At 31.3% G+C, this 24,769-nt stretch overlaps 1 protein-coding gene and 1 long non-coding RNA gene across 2 annotated transcripts; both read right to left on the bottom strand.

The window, feature by feature from the left end:
• Nucleotides 1–1,463: 1,463 nt before the first annotated feature.
• Nucleotides 1,464–18,813, bottom strand: myl1 (myosin, light chain 1, alkali; skeletal, fast). The gene is made up of 6 exons (XM_062068880.1): nt 18,572–18,813; nt 17,987–18,014; nt 8,415–8,558; nt 5,534–5,707; nt 5,377–5,454; nt 1,464–2,464 (listed from the first exon to the last, which is right to left on the bottom strand). The coding sequence occupies exons 1-6, from the start codon at nt 18,719–18,721 to the stop codon at nt 2,436–2,438; spliced, it is 603 nt and encodes a 200-aa protein (XP_061924864.1). The 5' UTR covers nt 18,722–18,813; the 3' UTR covers nt 1,464–2,435.
• Nucleotides 18,814–24,115: 5,302 nt separating this feature from the next.
• LOC133665253 (uncharacterized) lies at nt 24,116–24,476 on the bottom strand. The gene is made up of 3 exons (XR_009828725.1): nt 24,438–24,476; nt 24,276–24,334; nt 24,116–24,194 (listed from the first exon to the last, which is right to left on the bottom strand). It is a non-coding gene; the product is annotated as an uncharacterized LOC133665253 (long non-coding RNA).
• Nucleotides 24,477–24,769: the final 293 nt, after the last annotated feature.

Here is a 24,769-nt window from a genome sequence, read left to right on the forward strand (position 1 = left end):
TATAAATAATTGCTTGATTGGTGGAAATGTTACAGTAATCAGATTGTCAGATATGGAATATTTTGAAATGGTAATTTTGATTTTTGAAATGGCTTTTGGACATTTAAAAAAATATAAAATCCACAGAGTTTATTGAGCAGGTTGTTATGTATGACCATGTGTGTTGGCTTTTTATGCTTTTTTTTTTTCGCCATGACTAGGGAAGGTTGTTCGGATTGGGTCATATAAGTAATTGCTTGATTGGTGGAAATTTTACAGTAATCAGATTGTCAGATATGGAATATTTTGAAATGGTAATTTGGATTTTTTTAATGGTTTTTGGACGTTTTTTTTTTTTTTTTTTATAAAATCCGCAGAGTTTATTGAGCAGGTTATGTATGACCATGTGTGTTGGCTTTTTAATGTGTTTTTTTTTTTTGCGCCATGACTAGGGAAGGTTGTTCGGATTGGGTCATATAAGTAATTGCTTGATTGGTGGAAATTTTACAGTAATCAGATTGTCAGATATGGAATATTTTGAAATGGTAATTTTTTTTTTAATGGTTTTTGGATGGTTTTTTTTAATACATTCCGCAGAGTTTATTAAGCAGGTTGTTATGTATGACCATGTGTGTTGGGTTTTTATGCTTTTTTTTTTTTGCGCCATGACTAGGGAAGGTGGTTCGGATTGGGTCATATAAGTAATTGCTTGATTGGTGGAAATGTTACAGTAATCAGATTGTCAGATATGGAATATCTTGAAATGGGTGTAATTTTGATTTTTTTAATGGTTTTTGGACGTTTTTGTTTTTTTTTATAAAATCCGCAGAGTTTATTGAGCAGGTTATGTATGACCATCTGTGTTGGCTTTTTAATGTGTTTTTTTTTGCGCCATGACTAGGGAAGGTTGTTCGGATTGGGTCATATAAATAATTGCTTGATTGGTGGAAATTTTACAGTAATCAGATTGTCAGATATGGAATATTTTGAAATGGTAATTTGGATTTTTTTTTTAATGGTTTTTGGATGTTTTTTTTAAATACATTCCGCAGAGTTTATTAAGCAGGTTGTTATTTATGACCATGTGTGTTGGCTTTTTATGCTTTTTTTTTTTTGCGCCATGACTAGGGAAGGTGGTTCGGATTGGGTCAGATAAGTAATTGCTTGATTGGTGGAAATGTTACAGTAATCAGATTGTCAGATATGGAATATTTTGAAATGGGTGTAATTTGGATTTTCTTAATGGTTTTTGGACGTTTTTTGTTTTTTTTATAAAATCCGCAGAGTTTATTGAGCAGGTTATGTATGACCATGTGTGTTGGCTTTTTAATGTGTGTTTTTTGCGCCATGACTAGGGAAGGTTGTTCGGATTGGGTCATATAAATAATTGCTTGATTGGTGGAAATGTTACAGTAATCAGATTGTCAGATATGGAATATTTTGAAATGGTAATTTTGATTTTTTTTTTTAATGGTTTTTGGATGTTTTTTTTAAATACATTCCGCAGAGTTTATTAAGCAGGTTGTTATGTATGACCATGTGTGTTGGCTTTTTATGCTTTTTTTTTTTTTTTGCGCCCTGACTAGGGAAGGTGGTTCGGATTGGGTCATATAAGTAATTGCTCAATTGGTGGAAATTTTACAGTAATCAGATATGGAATATTTTTTGGCGTTAGATTCCTTATTGAACTCATGACGTCATGAGGGCCGTAGTTTGGAGACCCCTGCTTTAAAGGCAAAAACTAGAAATAAGCAAATAGCTCTAAAAAAAAGTAGGACCATTCTAGAAGTACAATTTAAACTCTGGGCAAATAACTTGCAGTGCATTCTTCAGTCAGGGTTCAAGCTGAGGGATGAGGTCAATACTAACCCAGACTTGCTCCACAGCACATTAACGTTTTGCTTTGCTTCCGTGTTTTTTCCGACACCGTTCATCCCAACCTGCAGCCGGTAAATGTATTTGAAAAAAAACAAGTAGATGTATGACCTTTTATTTATTTATTTTTGTCGTTTGTTGATCTCGATGATATAAAACTCCATTTACGGTGATTGATTACAAATAAAGAAGGTGCAGATGAGTGTGAGAGAGGTGTCTTGTTTTCTTTCCCCGGGGGGGAAAAAAAGCGTGAGAAGCAGGAAATAAAATGGGAACTCATGAAAAGTTTATTGTGAGGAGAGAAGGAGGGATGGGGAAGGACATGGCTGCTCTGTCCTCCAATCGATACACAGGTGTTTTTTAGGGGGGGGGCGGGGAAGAGGGGGATTTAGGGCGGCTCCCACATCTGGAGAAGCCTAAAGAGCACCAGTCGGAGACGAGGGAAGAAAAAAACAAACAACAAAACAATGGAAGGATTCAGAAATAGCATCTCATAGTCCTTTGTTTGCGCTGCTGCCTCAGGCGGTGCGGGTGAATGTCTCGACACCATGGGGTCTGCACATTCCCCACGCTCGCCGCCCTCAGACTGACATGATGTGCTTGACAAAGGCTGCGTCAGGACGGCCGGCGGGACATGTGGGGAGGACACAGGAGAGAAGGAAGGATGAATGCTGGGAATAAACCAACATGGAGTTATTTGGAAACACCCCACAATTGGCCCGCGGGCTTTAGTTTGCACACCCCTGGCCTTTATATTTATATGTGCACATATTATATTAATATCATTGGATGTTAAGAGTACGTGCAAGTTTGAGTCCTACCTTGTTTACTTCCATGACGACCTCTTTAAAGTTGTGTAACCAATCAGAGATATCAAGCAGTGTGGAGAGGGTTTTACATATTTTCCCATCATGCATTGTAATGGTTTTAAATGGGTGTAATTTAGATTATTTTTTTTATGGTTCTTGGACGTTTTTGTTTTTTTATGAAATCCACAGAGTTTATTGAGCAGGTTGTTATGTGGATTTTTGTGCTTTTTTTTTGCGCCATGACTAGGGAAGGTTGTTTTGGATTAGGGCAGGGGTGTCAAACGTACGGCCCGAGGGCCGGATCATGCCCGCAAACCGGTTTTATCCGGCCCGCGGGATGAGTTTGCCAAGTATAAAAATTAACCTGACCTTTTTGAATGAAAGAAACAGCTGTTCTAAATGTGTCCACTGGATGTCGCAATAGCAATTATTTGTATATTTGTAGATGATGCTACATATGTACAAAATAAACCACATGATGTTAGTACATTAGTTGAGGAAAATGATCAAACTAAATAAATAACATACTGTAATTTGATTTTGATAAACATTTTTGGAAACACTTTAGAATGGGGAACATATTCACCTTTGATTAGTTGCTTATTAAAGTAACAAAGACTTAATTTAGAGTTATTTGGACACTAGGGAAACATATAAGGGTTAGGGTTAGGGTTACTAATGAGCAATAATTCTGAGGTTATTGAGAGAAGACTCTTATTTAATGATTTACTGGTTGTATAATAAGGCCATGCAGAATAAGGCATTAATAAGTACTTAATAATGACTAATTAAGTCCCAATATGTTACTAATTTGCATGTTAATAAGCAATTAATTAATGGTGAATATGTGTTCCCCATACTAAAATGTTACCAATTTTTTTTTATCTTGATTGAAAATTAACACCAATGAGTTGATTGATGAACATTATCATATAATTTGTGCTGAAAATATAAATAACGACAAATAAAGTATATATACTATTAACCCAACAACATTATGATTTGTACAATTTCAGAGTGTGCTTGTTCTATTTTTAAACAAAGAAAACAATCTGAAGTTGTCTTTATTTTTAAGTTATCGTGCCGTGATTTTACCAGTCTGGCCCACTTGGGAGTAGATTTTTCTCCATGTGGCCCCCGATCTAAAATGAGTTTGACACCCGTGGATCAGGGCATATATGTCAATGCTGGTTGGTGTTTTTGAGCAAGACCACAATTCATGGTCATTGATTATTGATTATAATTGGATGTTAAGAGTAAGTGCAAGTTTAACTCCTACCTTGTTGACTTCCATGATGACGTCCTTAACGTTTTGTAATCAAGCAGCTAAAATGGATAAGTGTGAAGAGAGTGTTTTACATATTTTCCCATCATGCATTGTAATGGGTTTAAATGGTAATTTGGATTATTTATTTTATAAAGGTTTTTGAACGTTTTTTTGTTGTTTTTTTTAAAATAAAATCCACAGTTTATTGAGCAGGTTGTTATGTATGACCATGTGTATTGGCTTTTTATGCTTTTTTTTTGGGCTTCATGACTAGGGAAGGTTGTTCGGATTGGGACATATAAGTCATTGCTTGATCATGTCTCAACTTTTGGGTGAAATAATTCAACGCAAAAGTTGGGTTGAAAAAATGTTTAACTAGTTAAAATACCTCAAATAAGGGGTTTGTCCTTTTTTAGAACCAGCAATTGGGTTAAAATTGGGCTATCTTTTAACCCAACATTTTTTAGCGTGTACACAGTCGGACATGCGTGTTACTTTTATTTGAAGTGCCATCAAAAAAGTCATTAAAATTAGCTTTGGAAGCCCTGGTTGTGTTTTGGTCAGAGTGAAACATTTCCGGGGGGGGCTTTTATGGCAAAACCAAAACGTCCACTGCAGAGGACATTATGCAACATCACCTTCCCGTGTCTCGTGGTGGACTTACTCTCAGAATAATTGTATGTAAGTTATCACAAAACTCTCTGTTCCCACGAGTTCCCGGCGAGGAGACAAAAGCTGTCTTTCGATCTTACCAAGCAAAAAGAGTTGTGAAACTCCACTGTGTACGATGGGAAGCGACATGAAGGTGTCGGTTTCTTTGATCTATTGTGATCCACAGGAGGATCTCATCTTGACCCGAGATCTACAAAGCGGAGAGGAAGCAGGACCTGACGCAAGCTCCAGGCATCTTTTCTTTGAACGGTTTTGTGACCGAGTGCAACAGCTTTTTACGACCCCATCTCCCTTTAGAAACAGCTGTTGCTATGTAATCAGGGAAAGTAAATGGGTTATACTTGTATAGCGCTTTTCTACCTTCAAGGTACTCAAAGCGCTTTGACACTATTTCCACATTCACCCATTCACACACACGCATTCACACACTGATGGCGGGAGCTGCCATGCAAGGCCCTAACCCCGACCCATCAGGAGCAAGGGTGAAGTGTCCTGTTCAAGGACACAACGGACGTGACGAGGTGGGTAGTAGGTGGGGATCGAACCAGGAACCCTCAAGTTGCCGGCACGGCCACTCTCCCAACTGCGCCACGCCGTCCAAAGTCCAAATAAAAGAGGAGGCGTGCAACCATTTCGTCAGAGCGTGGTGGAAGACTGTACAAGAGTACAGCCCAGACGTTTCTCCTCGTGAGCCAAATTGAATGCTGTCTCTGTTTGATTCCTTGCTTCTTGTCTGTTTAATAGATGTCATCGGGGTTTGAACCTGACACTTACCCTCGTAGTTGATGCAGCCGTTCTCGTCCTCCTGACCCGCCATGAGAGCGTCAATCTCAGTCTCGTTCATCTTCTCCCCTGCAGGGGTCAAATGGCATGGTATTAATATTAATAATAATAATAATAATAATGAGGTTTGGGGATCAGCCCGGCTTACCCAGTGTTGACAGGACAATACGCAGCTCGGCGCCCATCACTGTGCCGTTGCCCTCCTTGTCGAACACGCGCAGACCCTCAACGTAGTCCTCATAGCCGGCCTTGTTGGGGCTGTTGATGATGGTCTGGAGCATGGGCAGGAAGCCCTCGAACACCACTCTCTTGTTGGCCATGTCTGCACACACACCACAACATGAAGGCACTTCCAGCTGCTTTTTTTTAATCAGTGGATGCTTCGTCGCTGGGTATTTATTCCAGTGGAGACGGTTGAATGGTATTAATTGTTATTAGCAAATAAAAAGTCAGTTACTTGATTCACATTGGTAACACTTTATAATAAATGTACACTAATGAAGGGGAATTTGATTTTTTCTATGATTCACAATCTTCATGTAAGACAAGAACACTTTTTTTTTTATCCATTCCTAATCGTAAAATATGGCAAGTACAAGGTGGCCACTCATAAAGTCATCTAAAAACATCCCAAGAGCGCCAACAACACTCCGCTTACATGTCGTTATCTGAATATTAACAAGTATTAGCGATATTGTTATTATAGGAGCTGACGCAGACGGACTATTTTAGCCAGGCTAACTAGCTTATGCAGCTATGTTGACATGTCGAGCTGCTGCGTCGCCTCTGAGTTGGTGAAAGTTAATTTGTAGATGATTAAATCATGCCTCTTAAATGTTGTTTTAATTCATATTGGAAAGTTATGACTCCATTTAGAATAGGAATGAATAAAAACCGCTATTTGGTTTTCATTGAGGGCCACATTATAGTGATTGTTACATACACATATATATATATATATATATATATATATATATATATATATATATATATATATATATATATATATATATATATATATATATATATATATATATATATATATATATATATATATATATATATATACACATACTGTATATATATATATATATAGTGATTGTTACATATATATATATATATATATATATATATATATATATATATATATATATGTATATATATATATATATATATATATATATATATATATATATATATATATATGTATATATATATATATATATATATATATATATATATATATATATATATATATATACATACATATATATACATATATATATATATATATATATATATATATATATATATATATATATATATATATATATATATATACATATATATATATATATATATATATATATATATATATATATATATATACATACATATATACATACATATATATATATATATATATATATATATATATATATATATATATATATATATATATATATATATATATATATATATATATATATATATATATATATATTATATATATATGTAACAATCACTATAATGTGGCCCTCAATGAAAACCAAATAGCGGTTTTTATTCATTCCTATTCTAAATGGAGTCATAACTTTCCAATATGAATTAAAACAACATTTAAGAGGCATATATATATATATATATATATATATATATATATATATATATATATATATATATATATATATATATATATATATATATATATATATATATATATATATATATATATATATATATATATATATATATATATATTGATTTTATGGCACGATTGCCTGGGTAATGTTTTTTTAAATTTTTTTAATGACTTTCTTAGGGTGACAAACAGATCTTTAAGTTTTGATATTGATTTTTACAAAGAAATGTTTGGAATATAAGTTGATATAACATTTGCTGCATGTTCAGATAATATTAACGTTTAAAGACTTGCAATCGCATAAAGTACTGTTAATTCCGGACCGTTACCGGCTTCTTTTTTCCTACGCTTTGAAGCCTGCGACTTAAAAAAAAGGTGCGGCTAATTTATGGATTTTTCTTTGCTGAAAATAAAACATCAAAAACAAACAAAAGACACTGAAAAGGTGTGTCATTATTTGTGCTATGGTGCCATCTTTTGGACGTGTTTGCTCACTGCAGGTGCTGCTGGGTGAATGCCTACAAGTTTTTCCTGTTGTTTAAAGCTCAGGACCGGAAGTACAAGTGCTGTTCCGTTTTCTAGCCGTCCATAGCGTTTCTACTCCTATGGATTCTTCATTCGTCAGTCCAAACAACGTGTGTAAGTTTTACAATATAATTAAAACTATTCTTACTTACTAAACCGTCCCGTGTGTGATGTCTGTTGGAGTGTTTTCATATCGTAGCATAAGCTAATATGCTAACAGGTTTACGAGTGTCTGTGTTAGCATTATTAACTTACAATGGCATTCTTTTTGTATTGTTTCAGTTTTGTAAATTCACCAAAACGTAATTGTGAACTTAAAGTATTGAGTCTGTTCAGCTGATCGGACAGCCAGCTTGCGCAGCTAGTGGGTCCATGACGATGACTTCTGTTTTGTTTGATCAGCCGTTTTACTGCCGCGTTACAGACACCGTTTGGAAACAATTAAGGTATGTAAATAAACATTTACAGAATATTTGTGTATAAATAACTAATTTCACAACGTATATATCTGCGATTTATAGTCTGGTGTGCTTATATATGGAAAAAAACGTTTTTCTTCTAAAAACAATACTCCATTTACATGTCGTGACCTGAATATTAACAAGTATTAGAGATATTGTTATTATAAGGGCTAGCACAGAGGAACTACTTTTTTTGTAATGTAGTGGGTGTGGCTTATAGTCCGTAAAATACATCACATACATTTTTTCTGTCAAAATGGAAAAGAAGAAGTACATTTAGTAAGAAAGATGAAGCGCTCTATTGACGCGGGCCACTTGAAATGAAGTGGCCTGCCATACGGGGGGCCTTGACGGTCCACACAGTTTTGTTTGGCATCACGAGAGTGGAGTTGATGTTTCACCTTCAGCAGAGGGGGTCCCCAGCATCTTGTTGACGTCCTTGTTGGTGGGGTTCTGTCCCAGAGCACGCATGATGTCAGCGATCTGGTTGTAGGCCACCTTGTTGTCACCCACCCTGTCGAACAGACCGAAGGCCTCCTTGTAGTCTGCGGGGGAGGGGAGGACATTATTACTGACGGAAAAGGAAAACTATCTGAGATGTTGTTGATGCTTGGGTCTCTTTGAAAAGACCACCTTGGAATTGATCGTTTAGAATATGAGCCCCCCTCCTTTTAAAGGCAAGGCGCTCAGTGTGTGTGTGTGTGTGTGTGTGTGTGTGTGTGTGTGTGTGTGTGTGTGTGTGTGTGTGTGTAAAAGTAGTGAAAAAGCTGTCCCTTAGCGTTTTAACCCCCCCCCCTTTTTTTTTTACCAACAACTTGACACATTACTTTTAATTTATTTAAGCAGCTGTTTACTGTTCTAAGAAATGTTGCTTTTCAATTATGTTTTATTATTATTGTTATTATATTATTATTTTTAATCGCTATATTGCAATGATTTCAGAAAATCATACAATCACATGTTATTTAACATTACCCGTGTTTTTTTAAATAAATAAAAAAATCATTACAGTGAATTTCATATGTTACAAAAAAAACTAAATAAATAAAAATTAAATAAATGATCAATTAAAATGCAATAAAACCATCAACTTTACAGTGAATGTCACATATTAAAAAACAAACCATTAAGTAAATATCAAATTTAAAAAATTAACAATAATTACTGTGAATGTCATGTATTAAAAAAATTAAATAAATACAAATCAAATATATAAAATGACCCCAAAGGGACAAGCGCTAGAAAATGGATGGATGGAACTTATAACATAAGCACAGAAAAAAAATAATAAAGGTAGTACAAAAACACTATACTTTTATACACATACATACATATATACATATATATATATATATATATATATATATATATATATATATATATATATATATATATATATATATATATATATATATATATATATATATATATATATATATATATATATATATATATATATATATATATATATATATATATATATATATATATATATATATATATATATATATATATATATATATATATATATACACACATACTGTATATACATATATATATACATACACGTATATATATATAGATATATACACATACTGTATATACATGTATATCTATATATATATATATATATATATATATATATATATATATATATATATATATATATATATATATATATATATATATATATATATATGTATATGTATATATATCCATATATATATATATAGATATGTATATATCTATATATATATATATGTATATATATATATATATATATATATATATATATATATATATATATATATATATATATATATATATATATATATATATATATACGTGTATATATATATATATATATATATATATATATATATATATATATATATATATATATATATATATATATATATACGTATATATATATATATATATATATATATATATATATATATATATATATATATATATATATATATATATATATATATAGATATATACATATATATATATATATATATAGATATAGATATAGATATAAATATATATATATATAAATATATATATATATATATATATATATATATATATATATATATATATATATATATATATATATATATATATATATATATATATATATAGATATATATAGATATATATATAGATATATATGTATGCAATATTGACATACATTCTACTCATATTCTGTCATCTTTATCAATGATTATTTTACAGAAATCTTCTGGATATAACTTAAAATGTCAATTTTATCGCCAATACTAAAAAAATGTATCAAATATTTAATGTTTAAAGGATGCACATAGTCGAGAGGGTAGTTCATCAGATTTAACAACTTAACCTGACAACAAATTTCTGTAAACATTACGGTACCCTTATATTTATACCTTTAAAACAGTAATAGTTCATAATAAATACTAGTAATTTACTGTAAATGTATAAATTACTGTAAACATTACAGTACACTTGTATTTCACAGCATTTAACAGTATTACTTCACAATAATACTGGTCAATTTACTGTAACTTGACAACAAATTACTGTAAACATTGCAGTACCCTTATATGTATACATTTGTAACAGTAATAGTTCACAATAAATACTAGTAATTTACTGTAAATATAAAAAATTTCTGTAAACATTACAGTACATTTACATTTCACAGCATTTAACTTTACAGTAACATTTACAGAAGTTTGCTGTGCACTGTGAAATATAATGGTACTGTAATGATTACTACGATTTCTTGTCACGTTAGAGAAAATTACAATTTAATTTTTACAGTAAACTACTGTAAATTTTAAATTGTAAATGTTACGTATATAGTAGTTTACTGCCAATATTAAATTGACAGCAATTTACTGGAACCTGACAACTTAAAGGTAAATTACTGTAAATGTTACTGAAAAGTTCAATATAAAGGTTCTGTAATGTTTCTTGTCGGAGTAAATACAAATGTACAGTAAATAACTATAAATGTTAAATCACAAATGTATTATTTACTGTAATTGACTGTAAATGTTACTGTAAATGTTAGATTGTAACTTCAATATTTATCGTAATTAACTGTATATTTTACTGTAAATGTTAAATCGTAACTTCCATATTTACAGTAATTGACTTTAAATGCTACTGTAAATGTTAAATCGTAACTTCCATATTTACAGTAATTGACTTTAAATATTACTGTAAATGTTAAATTGTAACTTCCATATTTGCAGTAATTGACTGTAAATGTTACTGTAAATGTTAAATTGTAACTTCCATATTTACAGTAATTGACTGTAAATGTTACTGTAAATGTTAAATCATAACTTCAATATTTACAGTAATTGACTGTAAATGTTACTGTAAATGTTAAATCGTAACTTCAATATTTACAGCAATTGACTGTAAATGTTACTGTAAATGTTAAATTGTAACTTCAATATTTACAGTAATTGACTGTAAATGTTAAATCGTAACTTCAATATTTGCAGTAATTGACTGCAAATGTTACTGTAAATGTTAAATCGTAACTTCAATACTTACAGTAATTGACTGTAAATGTTACTGTAAATGTTAAATTGTAACTTCGATAATTACAGTAAATTACTATAAATGATAAATCACAAATGCATTATTTACTGCAATGTACTGTAAATGTTCAATTGTAACTTCAATATTTACTTTACTTGACTGGTAATGTTACTGTAAATGTTACATTGTAAATTCAATATTTACAGTCAATTACTGTAAATAATACTGTAAAAGTTAAATTTTCACTTCAATATTTACAGTAAATTACTATAAATGTTACTGTAATATTTACAGTAATTAACTGTATATGTTACTGTAAATGTTAAATCATAACTTCAATATTTACAGTCATTGACTGTGAATGTTACTGTAAATGTTAAATCGTAACTTCAATATTTACAGTACTTGTCTGTAAATGTTACTGTAAATGTTAAATCTTAACTTCAATATTTACAGTACCTGACTATAAATGTTACTGTAAATGTTAAATTGTAACTTCAATATTTACAGTAATTGACTGTAAATGTTACTCTAAATGTTAAATCATAACTTCAATATTCACAGCAATTGACTGTAAATGAAACTATGAATGTTAAATTGTAACTTCAATATTTACAGTAATTGACTGTAAATGTTACTGTAAATGTTAAATTGTAACTTCAATATTTACAGTAACTAACTGTAAATTTTACTGTAAATGTTAAATTGTAACTTCAATAATTACAGTAATTGACTGTAAATGTTAAATTGTAACTTCGATAATTACAGTAAATTACTATAAATGATAAATCACAAATGCTTTATTTACAGTAATTTACTGTAAATGTCACTGTAAATGTTCAATTGTAACTTCAATATTTACTTTACTTGACTGATAATGTTACTGTAAATGTTACATTGTAAATTCAATACTTACAGTCAATTACTTTAAATAATACTGTAAAAGTTAAATTTTCACTTCAATATTTACAGTAAATTACTATAAATGTTACTGTAAATGTTACATTGTAACTTCAATATTTACAGTAATTGACAGTAAATGTTACCATCAATGTTAAATCGTAACTTCAATATTTACAGTAATTGACTGTAAATGTTACTGTAAATTTTAAATCGTAACTTCAATATTTACAGTAAATTAATGTTACTGTAAATGTTCAATTGTAACTTCAATATTTACAGTAATTGACTGTAAATATTACTGTAAGTGTTTAATCGTAACTTCAATATTTACAGCAATTGACTGTAAATGTTACTGTAAATGTTAAATCGTAACTTCAATATTTACAGTAAATTAATGTTACTGTAAATTTTAAATTGTAACTTCAATACTTACAGTAATTGACTGTAAATTTAACTGTAAGTGTTGAATTATAACTTCAATATTTACAGTAAATTACTATAAATCATACACTACCGTTCAAAAGTTAACTTTAAAGAAATACACTCTATACATTGCTAATGTGGTAAATGACTATTCTAGCTGCAAATGTCTGCTTTTTGGTGCAATATCTACATAGGTGTATAGAGGCCCATTTCCAGCAACTATCACTCCAGTGTTCTAATGGTACAATGTGTTTGCTCATTGGCTCAGAAGGCTAATTGATGATTAGAAAACCCTTGTGCAATCATGTTCACACATCTGAAAACACTTTAGCTCGTTACAGAAGCTACAAAACTGACCTTCCTTTGAGCAGATTGAGTTTCTGGAGCATCACATTTGTGGGGTCAATTAAACGCTCAAAATGGCCAGAAAAAGAGAACTTTCATCTGAAACTCGACAGTCTATTCTTGTTCTTAGAAATGAAGGCTATTCCACAATATTGTTTGGGTGACCCCAAACTTTTGAACGGTAGTGTAAATCACAAAATGCATTATTTACAGTAATTTACTGTAAATGTTACATTGTAATTTCAATATTTATTGTCAATTACTGTGAATAATACTGTCAAAGTTCAATGTTAACTTCAATATTTATAGTAATTGACTGTAAATGTTACTGTAAATGTTAAATCATAATTTCAATATTTACAGTAATTGACTGTAAATGTTACTGTAAATGTTAAATCGTAACTTCAATATTCACAGCAATTGACTGTGAATGTTTCACCTTAACTTCAATATTTACATTAATTGCCTGTTTATGTTACTGTAAATGTTAAATTGCAACTTCAATATTTACAGTAATTGACTGTAAATGTTTCACCTTAACTTCAATATTTACATTAATTGCCTGTAAATCTTACTGTAAATGTTAAATTGTAACTTCAATATTTACAGTAATTGTCTGTAAATGTTACTGTAAATGTTAAATTGTAACTTCAATATTTACAGTACATGTCTGTAAATGTTACTGTAAATGTTGAATCGTAACTTCAATGTTTACAGTAAATTAATGTAAATGTTACTGTAAATGTTATATTGTAAGTTATATATTTACAGTAATTAACAGTAAATGTTACTGTAAATGTTAAATCGTAACATCAATACTTACAGTAATTGATTGTAAATGTTACTGTAAATGTTAAATTGTAACTTCAATATTTACAGTAATTGACTGTATTTGTTACTGTAAATGTTAAATCGTAACTTCAATATTTACAGTACTTGTCTGTAAATGTTACTGTAAATGTTGAATCGTAACTTCAATATTTAGAGTAAATTCATGTAAATGTTACTGTAAATGTTATATTGAAACTTATATATTTACAGTAATTAACTGTAAATGTTACTGTAAATGTTAAATCGTAACATCAATACTTACAGTAATTGATTTTAAATGTTACTGTAAATGTTAAATTGTAACTTCAATATCTACAGTAAATTACTATAAATGATAAATCACAAATGCATTATTTACAGTAATTTATTGTAAATGTTACTGTAAATGTTCAATTGTAACTTCTATATTTACAATATTTGACTGGTAAATTTACTGTAAATTTTGCATTGTAAATTCAATATTTACAGTCAATTACTGTAAATAATACTGTAAAAGTTAAATTTTAACTTAAATATTTACAGTAAATTACTATAAATATGACTGTACATGTTAAATATTTACCGTAATTGACTGTAAATGTTACTGTAAATGTTAAATCTTAACTTCAATATTTACAGTAATTGACTGTAAATGTTTCACCTTAACTTCAATATTTACATTAATTGCCTGTAAATGTTACTGTAAATGTTAAATTGTAACTTCAATATTTACAGTAATTGACTGTAAATGTTACTGTAAATGTTATATTGTAACTTATATATTTACAGTAATTAACAGTAAATGTTACTGTAAATGTTAAATCGTAACATCAATACTTACAGTAATTGATTGTAAATGTTACTGTAAATGTTAAATTGTAACTTCAATATTTACAGTAATTGACTGTATTTGTTACTGTAAATGTTAAATAGTAACTTCAATATTTAGAGTAAATTAATGTAAATGTTACTGTAAATGTTATATTGAAACTTATATATTTACAGTAATTAACTGTAAATGTTACTGTAAATGTTAAATCGTAACATCAATACTTACACTAATTGATTTTAAATGTTACTGTAAATGTTAAATTGTAACTTCAATATCTACAGTAAATTACTATAAATGATGAAACAAAAATGCATTATTTACAGTAATTTACAGTAATTGTTACTGTAAATGTTAAATTGTAACTTCTATATTTACAATCATTGACTGGTAATGTTACTGTAAATGTTACATTGTAAATTCAATATTTACAGTCAATTACTGTAAATGATACTGGAAAAGTTCAATTTTAACTTCAATATTTACAGTAAATTACTATAAATATGACTGTAAATGTTAAATTGTAACTTCAATATTTACCGTAATTTACTGTAAATGTTTAATCTTTACTTCAATATTTACGGTAATTGACTGTAAATGTTACTGCAAACGTTAAATTGTAACTTCAATATTTACAGTAATTGACTGTAAATGTTTAATCTTTACTTCAATATTTACAGTAATTGACTGTAAAAATAACTGTTAATGTTAGATTGTAACTTAATATTAACAGTAATTGACTTTAAATGTTACTGTAAATGTTAAATCGTAACTTCAATATTTACAGTAAATTAATATAAATGTTACTGTAAATGTATTGTAAAATGTATTTACAGCAATTGACTATAAATGTTACTGTAAATGTTAAATCTTAACTTCAATATTCACAGTAATTGACTGTAAATGTTACTGTAAATGTTACATCTTAACTTCAATACTTACAGTAATTGACTGTAAATGTTAAATTGTAACTACAATATCTACAGTAAATTACTATAAATGATAAATCACAAATGCATTATCTACAGTCATTTATTGTAAATGTTACTGTAAATGTTCAATTGTAACTTCTATATTTACAATATTTGACTGGTAATGTTACTGTAAATTTTACATTGTAAATTCAATATTTACAGTCAATTACTGTAAATAATACTGTAAAAGTTCAATTTTAACTTCAATATTTACAGTAAATTACTATAAATATGACTGTACATGTTAAATATTTACCGTAATTGACTGTAAATGTTACTGTAAATGTTAAATCTTAACTTCAATATTTACAGTAATTGACTGTAAATGTTACTGTAAATGTTAAATTGTAACTTCAATATTTACAGTAATTGACTGTAAATGTTACTGTAAATGTTATATTGTAACTTATATATTTACAGTAATTAACAGTAAATGTTACTGTAAATGTGAAATCGTAACCTCAATACTTACAGTAATTGATTGTAAATGTTACTGTAAATGTTAAATTGTAACTTCAATATCTACAGTAATTGACTGTATTTGTTACTGTAAATGTTAAATCGTAACTTCAATATTTAGAGTAAATGAATGTAAATGTTACTGTAAATGTTATATTGAAACTTATATATTTACAGTAATTAACTGTAAATGTTACTGTAAATGTTAAATCGTAACATCAATACTTACACTAATTGATTTTAAATGTTACTGTAAATGTTAAATTGTAACTTCAATATCTACAGTAAATTACTATAAATGATGAAACAAAAATGCATTATTTACAGTAATTTACAGTAATTGTTACTGTAAATGTTAAATTGTAACTTCTATATTTACAATCATTGACTGGTAATGTTACTGTAAATGTTACATTGTAAATTCAATATTTACAGTCAATTACTGTAAATGATACTGGAAAAGTTCAATTTTAACTTCAATATTTACAGTAAATTACTATAAATATGACTGTAAATGTTAAATTGTAACTTCAATATTTACCGTAATTTACTGTAAATGTTTAATCTTTACTTCAATATTTACGGTAATTGACTGTAAATGTTACTGCAAACGTTAAATTGTAACTTCAATATTTACAGTAATTGACTGTAAATGTTTAATCTTTACTTCAATATTTACGGTAATTGACTGTAAATGTTACTGCAAACGTTAAATTGTAACTTCAATATTTACAGTAATTGACTGTAAATGTTTAATCTTTACTTCAATATTTACAGTAATTGACTGTAAAAATAACTGTTAATGTTAGATTGTAACTTAATATTAACAGTAATTGACTGTAAATGTTACTGTAAATGTTAAATCGTAACTTCAATATTTAGAGTAAATTAATATAAATGTTACTGTAAATGTATTGTAACATGTATTTACAGCAATTGACTATAAATGTTACTGTAAATGTTAAATCTTAACTTCAATATTCACAGTAATTGACTGTAAATGTTACTGTAAATGTTACATCTTAACTTCAATACTTACAGTAATTGACTGTAAATGTTAAATTGTAACTTCAATATTTACAGTAAATTACTATAAATGATAAATCACAAATGCATTATTTAAAGTAATTTATTGTAAATGTTACTGTAAATGTTCAATTGTAACTTCTATATTTACAATATTTGACTGGTAATGTTACTGTAAATTTTACATTGTAAATTCAATATTTACAGTCAATTACTGTAAATGATACTGTAAAAGTTAAATTTCAACTTCAATATTTACAGTAAATTACTATAAATACGACTGTACGTGTTAAATATTTACCGTAATTGACTGTAAATGTTACTGTAAATGTTAAATCGTAACATCAACATTTACAGTAATTGACTAAATGTTACTTTAAATGCTAAATCGTAACTTCAATATTTACAGTCAGTTATTGTAAATGTTACTGAGAAGTAAAATGCTGTAAAATACTGTAATAGTTACTGTAACTTGTTGTCAGTTCAGTACATTTTGAGTAAATGACTGTGCATGTCACAACCAAACCATTCCGACCTTATTTATGAAGCGCTTTACTGTAATGGTAATATTATATTTACAGTATATTTACTGTAAATGTCCAAGTAGTGTGGCGGCGTGGGGTGGAAACAGTTTATTGTTTGTGTGAAATGTTCATACCTTCAATTTGGTCTGCACTGAATTCAATCTGGAGGTGAGTAGAGAGCAGCGATGTTAGTCAACAGGACAAAAATAAACATTTCAAGACTTCATGCTAGAGCCAAGGCCTAAGTCCTAACATGGCCACTTTTGCTTTCCAGTCTCTGATAATAAATCAGGTCTGAACGTGGATTAAATTTGCCTCTTGGCCAAATTTAGCTCGACGTGGAAGGGCCACCCGATACGTGCGGGGCTCCATCTTTAGCTGCATTAAGATGCCCTCATTTGGTGTCACCCCGCGGTGCAGTCCCAGCACTTGAGGGCCAGGGGGCGTGGTCAAGGACGGCGGCCGCGAGCGAGCCAATCCGAGCGGTCATGGTACGGTACACAGATCTTGATGATCTTGCGCCCCGCGTAAAGCGTGACGGAAGAAAGCAATTGATAAAAAGATAAATGATGTCGTATGCTAACAGATACTACCTGAGCCCACTAAAGCAACCTTCCTTAAGGCATACATAATGATTGTTTGTGATGATAATTATATCAGAATTCATTCTTAGCGTGTGTAGTTCAGGCGTGTGGACCCAAATGGGTTTTAGTTCCTACCTTGACGGCGGACAGGTCCACGGCGGGGGTTTTGGCAACAGGTGCGGGTGCGGGCGCCGCTGCGGGCGCAGGCGCCGCAGCGGGTTCGGCCTTCTTGACGGGGGATTCCGCCTTCTTGACGGGAGCCTTAACGTCCTTCTTGGGTGCCATTTTTTTAGCGCTGAATTCAAACTAGCGTGTTGCTGAAAGACAGACAAAGTCCCGGACGGGGTGACAACACAGCGTGGAGCAGACTCAGAGCGCACACAACCTTTTGGCCGTATATATACGGGGCTATTTTTCCATCCCGGACCCCCCGCCAGGGCTGTCCTTGGGCGTGGATTGGACGTGTGTGGGGGGGGGCGGAGTCTTGCTAAACATGGCAGATTGGGCCCCCTGCCAAAAGGTAATCACTTATGTCAAGAAAGAAGAAAAACCCTATCCTCTCCCTGGATGGGATGGCGGTACGTCTGGGTGAATTATTGCCTCATTCCTGTGAGAATCCTGCGTGTAAGGAGTAGAGGGGGTTGGTTAACTTATCCAGGACAAGCTGCAGTGTGCTCAAACAACCAGCAGGTAGTATCTGTGAGCATACGGCATCATCGTCATTCTTCACTCAGGCTTTAGGTGAGGGTCGAGGCAAAAACTAACAGTATTTATTTATTATTTAGTGGGATCAAAAATGTTTTCAATCAAAAATGTAAATGATGACAAATTACATTTTTCACCCCTATCTTTGCACTTTATGTAATGTTTATTGTACTTGTTTTTGCATATTTAGTTCTGTTTGTAATAGTATTAGTTTTAGGTTTGTATGTTATTGGCGTACACTCCAAAAAAAAATAATACAAAGATTGAACAAAAACTGAGTTAAGAATATTTTTTTATTCACTCATTTTTTTGCGTTTTTTTTTAAAAAATTTTTTTTAAGTGCCACAGTTTAGCGATCATTTATATACAAAAACCCAAAACCAGTCCTTATGGTAAATAAAAACAGAATACAATGATTTGCAAATCCTTTTCAACTTATATTTAATTGAATAGACTGCAAAGATAAGATAATTAATGTTTTTTTTGTTTTTTTTTAAATAATTAACTTAAAATGTAATGGCAGTCTCAGGGGCATTTTTACCACTGTGTTACATGGCCTTTCCTTTTAACAACACTCAGTAAATGTTTGGGAACTGAGGAGACACATTTATGAAGTTTTTCAGGCCAGTCTAGTACCCACACTCTTTTACTATGAAGCCTCGCTGTTGTAACACGTGGCTTGGCATTGTCTTGCTGAAATAAGCAGGGGCGTCCATGATAACGCAACATATGTTGCTCCAAAACCTGTATGTACCTTTCAGCATTAATGGCGCCTTCACAGATGTGTAAGTTACCCATGTCTTGGGCACTAATACACCCCCATACCATCACACATGCTGGCTTTTACACTTTGCGCCTAGAACAATCCGGATGGTTCTTTTCCTCTTTAATCCGAAGGACACGACGTCCACAGTTTCCAAAAACAATTTGACCAAAGAACAACTTTCCCACTTTGCATCAGTCCATCTTAGATGAGCTCGGGCCCAGCAAAGCCGGCGGCGTTTCTGGGTGTTGTTGATAAATGTATTTTGCTTTGCATAGTAGAGTTTTAACGTCCACTTATAGATGTAGCGACCAACTGTAGTTACTGACAGTGGTTTTCTGAAGTGTTCCCGTGCCCATGTGGTGATATCCTTTACACACTGATGTCGCTTTTTGATGAGGGATCGAAAAAATAACAAAGTTTTCCAGTTCGAACATTAGATATCTTTGTCTTATTCAATTGAATATAAGTTGAAAAGGATTTGCAAATCATTGTATTCTGTTTTTATTTACCATTTACACAACGTGACAACTTCACTGGTTTTGGGTTTTGGTTTTACTGTCTTTATTAACAATGTGAATATTTGGACACTTAATGATTTGACCCGATTTCATTTCTTGGGGTGAAAACTCCATTCATAATCAAAATTAAATTCAAACCGATTCTTGCAATGTCTAGCATCTTACTTTCCGGACTACACTGCGTTTTTCCAACGCTTTGTACCCTGCGGCTAATGGATTTTTCTTGGCTACCATGTTGTTTTGTGTTGAACTAATAGTTTTCTTAACACACCGATAGAGACAGTTAAAAGTGTGTTATTGTTTGTGTGGTGGCCCCATCTTTTGGACGAGTTCGCTCACTGGTTGACAATGTACTTCCCTTTTTGGGCCTGAAGTGGATTCGTCCATAGCATTTCTATGCGTATGGATTCTTCATTCATCACTCCAAGCAACGTTCGTAAGTTTTACAATATAACTAAAACTATTCTTACTTACTAAACCGTCCCATGTATGACGTCTGTAGGAGTGTTTTCATGCATATTTGTACGTGCTATCGTAATATAATCAAGCTACTGTCTTTAGCATTAGCTAATATGCTAGCAGGTTTACGAGTGTCTGTGTTAGTATTATTAACTTACAATGGCATTCTTTCACAGTGGAGTTATTGAGTCTGTTTAGCTGATTGGAGAGCTAGCTTGCGCAGCTAGTGGGTCCATGGCGATGACTTCCGTTTTGTTTGATCAGCCGTTTTACTGCCGTGCTACTGACACCGTTAGGAAACAATTAAGTTAATAAACATTTACAAAATATTTCTGTGTAAATAACTCATTTCACAACGTATATATCTGCAGCTTATAGTCCGGTGTGGCTAATATATGGAAAAATATTTTTTTTGCGAAATTTTTGTGGGTGTGGCTTGTATGCAAGTGCGCTCTATAGTCCTTAAATTACAGTACTCATAAAGAAACTTAAAAAATAAACAATTTAGAAAAGCTCATTCTGGTTGCACGAAGTTGGTCTAAAACTTATTTTTAAAAACTGATTCTTAAAAAAAAACAACTATTAAAACTTTTTTTTCATTTTTGAAAATTATGAATCGATTTATAATCGCGATGAAATGGAATCGCAATTCCGATGTGCATTAATTATTTTGCAAATATAAATATATATATATAAATATATATATATATATATATATATATATATATATATATATATATATATATATATATATATATATATATATATATATATATATATATATATATATATATATATATATATATATATATATATATATTATTAATAATATAAATAAAATCAGGGAAACCTGCGAAACAGACTTGTGGGGATGATATAGCCGCTGTGTTTTTTTCCTGACCTAACGTATATATATATATATATATATATATATATATATATATATATATATATATATATATATATATATATATATATATATATATATATATATATATATATATATATATATATATATATATATATATATATATATATACATACACATACATATACACACATATATATATATATATACATATATATATATATACACATATATACATATATATAAATATATATATATATATATATATATATATATATATATATATATATATATATATATATATATGTATATATGTATATATATATATATATATATATATATATATATATATATATATATATATATATATATATATATATATATACAAACCCCGTTTCCATATGAGTTGGGAAATTGTGTTAGATGTAAATATAAACGGAATACAATGATTTGCAAATCATATTCAACCCATATTCAGTTGAATATGCTACAAATGTGACCTTCGATCCCTCAGGCTGTACTAAATCAACAAGCGACATCAATGTGTAAAGGAAATCACCACATGGGCTCAGGAACACTTCAGAAACCCACTGTCAGTAACTACAGTTGGTCGCTACATCTGTAAGTGCAAGTTAAAACTCTCCTATGCAAGGCAAAAAACGTTTATCAACAACACCCAGAAACGTCGTCGGCTTTGCTGGGCCTGAGCTCATCTAAGATGGACTGATACAAAGTGGAAAAGTGTTCTGTGGTCTGACGAGTCCACATTTCAAATTGTTTTTGGAAACTGTGGACGTCGTTTCCTCCGGACCAAAGAGGAAAAGAACCATCCGGATTGTTATAGGCACAAAGTGTAAAAGGCAGCATCTGTGATGGTATGGGGGTGTATTAGTGCCCAAGACATGGGTAACTTACACATCTGTGAAGGCACCATTAATGCTGAAAGGTACATACAGGTTTTGGAGCAACATATGTTGCCATCCAAGCAACGTTACCATGGACGCCCCTGCTTATTTCAGCAAGACAATGCCAAGCCACGTGTTACATCAACGTGGCTTCATAGTAAAAGAGTGCGGGTACTAGACTGGCCTGCCTGTAGTCCAGACCTGTCTCCCATTGAAAATGTGTGGTGCATTTTGAAGCCTAAAATACCACAGCGGAGACCCCCGGACTGTTGAACAACTTAAGCTGTACATCAAGCAAGAATGGGAAGAATTCCACCTGAGAAGCTTCAAAAATGTGTCTCCTCAGTTCCCAAACGTTTACTGAGTGTTGTTAAAAGGAAAGGCCATGTAACACAGTGGTGAACATGCCCTTTCCCAACTACTTTGGCACGTGTTGCAGCCATGAAATTCTAAGTTAATTATTATTTGCAAAAAAATAAATAAAGTTTATGAGTTTGAACATCAAATATCTTGTCTTTGTAGTGCATTCAATTGAATATGGGTTGAAAAGGATTATATTTACATCTAACACAATTTCCCAACTCATATGGAAACGGGGTTTGGATATATATAAATATATATATATATATATATATATATATATATATATATATATATATATATATATATATATATATATATATATATATATATATATATATATATATATATATATATATATATACATACATACATACATACATACATACATACATACATACATACATATATACATATACATATATATATATATATATATATATATATATATATATATATATATATATATATATATATATAAAAAAAATTTATATATATATATGTGTGTGTTAAGAAAATGTTGTTGAGGAAGGTTTAAGTGCAACATGTGTGTACTCTAAAAATGACTTGTGTTGTGTATTTGTGTGTGTCGAGTGTGTGTGTGTCCTCCTGGGAGGATGTGACGTCAACGAGAGGTGCGTTCAGCTGCCAACGCCACTTACTCGGACAAGGCTAACCGTGCACATTTTGTCTCCCTAATTCTTGTCTAAATCTGTCGTGGTGCCAGCGACGCGGCCCTGGCCCCTCCCCCATGGCGCACGCACGCGCACACACGCGCGCACGCACACACACACTTGCTTTCCGTGACCCCATCTTCACGAGGGCACGCCAGAGAAAGCCTGAGTCGCTCAGCTGTCCCGCAGACTCACTCGCTGGCACCCGCCGCACCTTCTCACATTCAGCCTCCCCTTCACCTCCTCCCCCTACAGGAGCGCGTCCACACTCCTTGCACCTGTGCTCCTGTCCTTTATCAGCGCCGCTGTAGAAGCCCGCCATGCTCATTTCATGGATAAATGTCTGCGATTTAGTCATTCAGCATCCTGAACTTATTTAGTAGTAGTTTTATGAAGTACTGTAATAATAATGTACAGTATTTACCTTCCACAGTACCTCCTTGCAGCTGCTTCTCCGTCAAACACTCCATCAGCACACCATGCCGGTTTTCATGGATAAATGTCTGCGATGTAGTCATTTAGCATTCTTAACTTATTTAGTAGTAGTTTTATGAAGTAATGTAATAATAATGTACAGTATATACCTTCCAAAGTACCTCCTTGCAGCGGCTTCTCCGACCAACACTTTGTCAGCGCAGCTTCCCTATATTTTCATGGATAAATGTCTGCAATTTAGTCATTCAGCATCCTGAACTCATATAGTAGTAGTTTTATGCAGTAATGTAATAATAATGTATAGTATTTACCTTCCACAGTACCTCCTTGCAGCTGCTTCTCTGTCAAACACTCCATCAGCAGCTTCTCCATATTTTAATGGATAATAGTCCGCCGTTTAGATATTATCATAACATCCTTGGCTGGTGTTGGATTCATTCTGCTTCAGTATGATGCATGGTGTGTCCAGGTTGCCAATCAGGAACAGGTGTGTCCAGTTTGCCAATTAGGAACAGGTGTGTGTCCAGGTCGCCAATTAGGGACAGATGTGTGTCCAGGTTGCCAATCAACCAATCAAGAACAGGTGTGCCCCGGTAGCCAATCAGGAACAGGTGTGTCCGGGTTGCCAATTGAAGACAGGTGT

This window comes from Entelurus aequoreus, linkage group LG14, assembly GCF_033978785.1.
Source record: "Entelurus aequoreus isolate RoL-2023_Sb linkage group LG14, RoL_Eaeq_v1.1, whole genome shotgun sequence".
Classification (NCBI taxonomy): Eukaryota; Metazoa; Chordata; class Actinopteri; order Syngnathiformes; family Syngnathidae; genus Entelurus; species Entelurus aequoreus.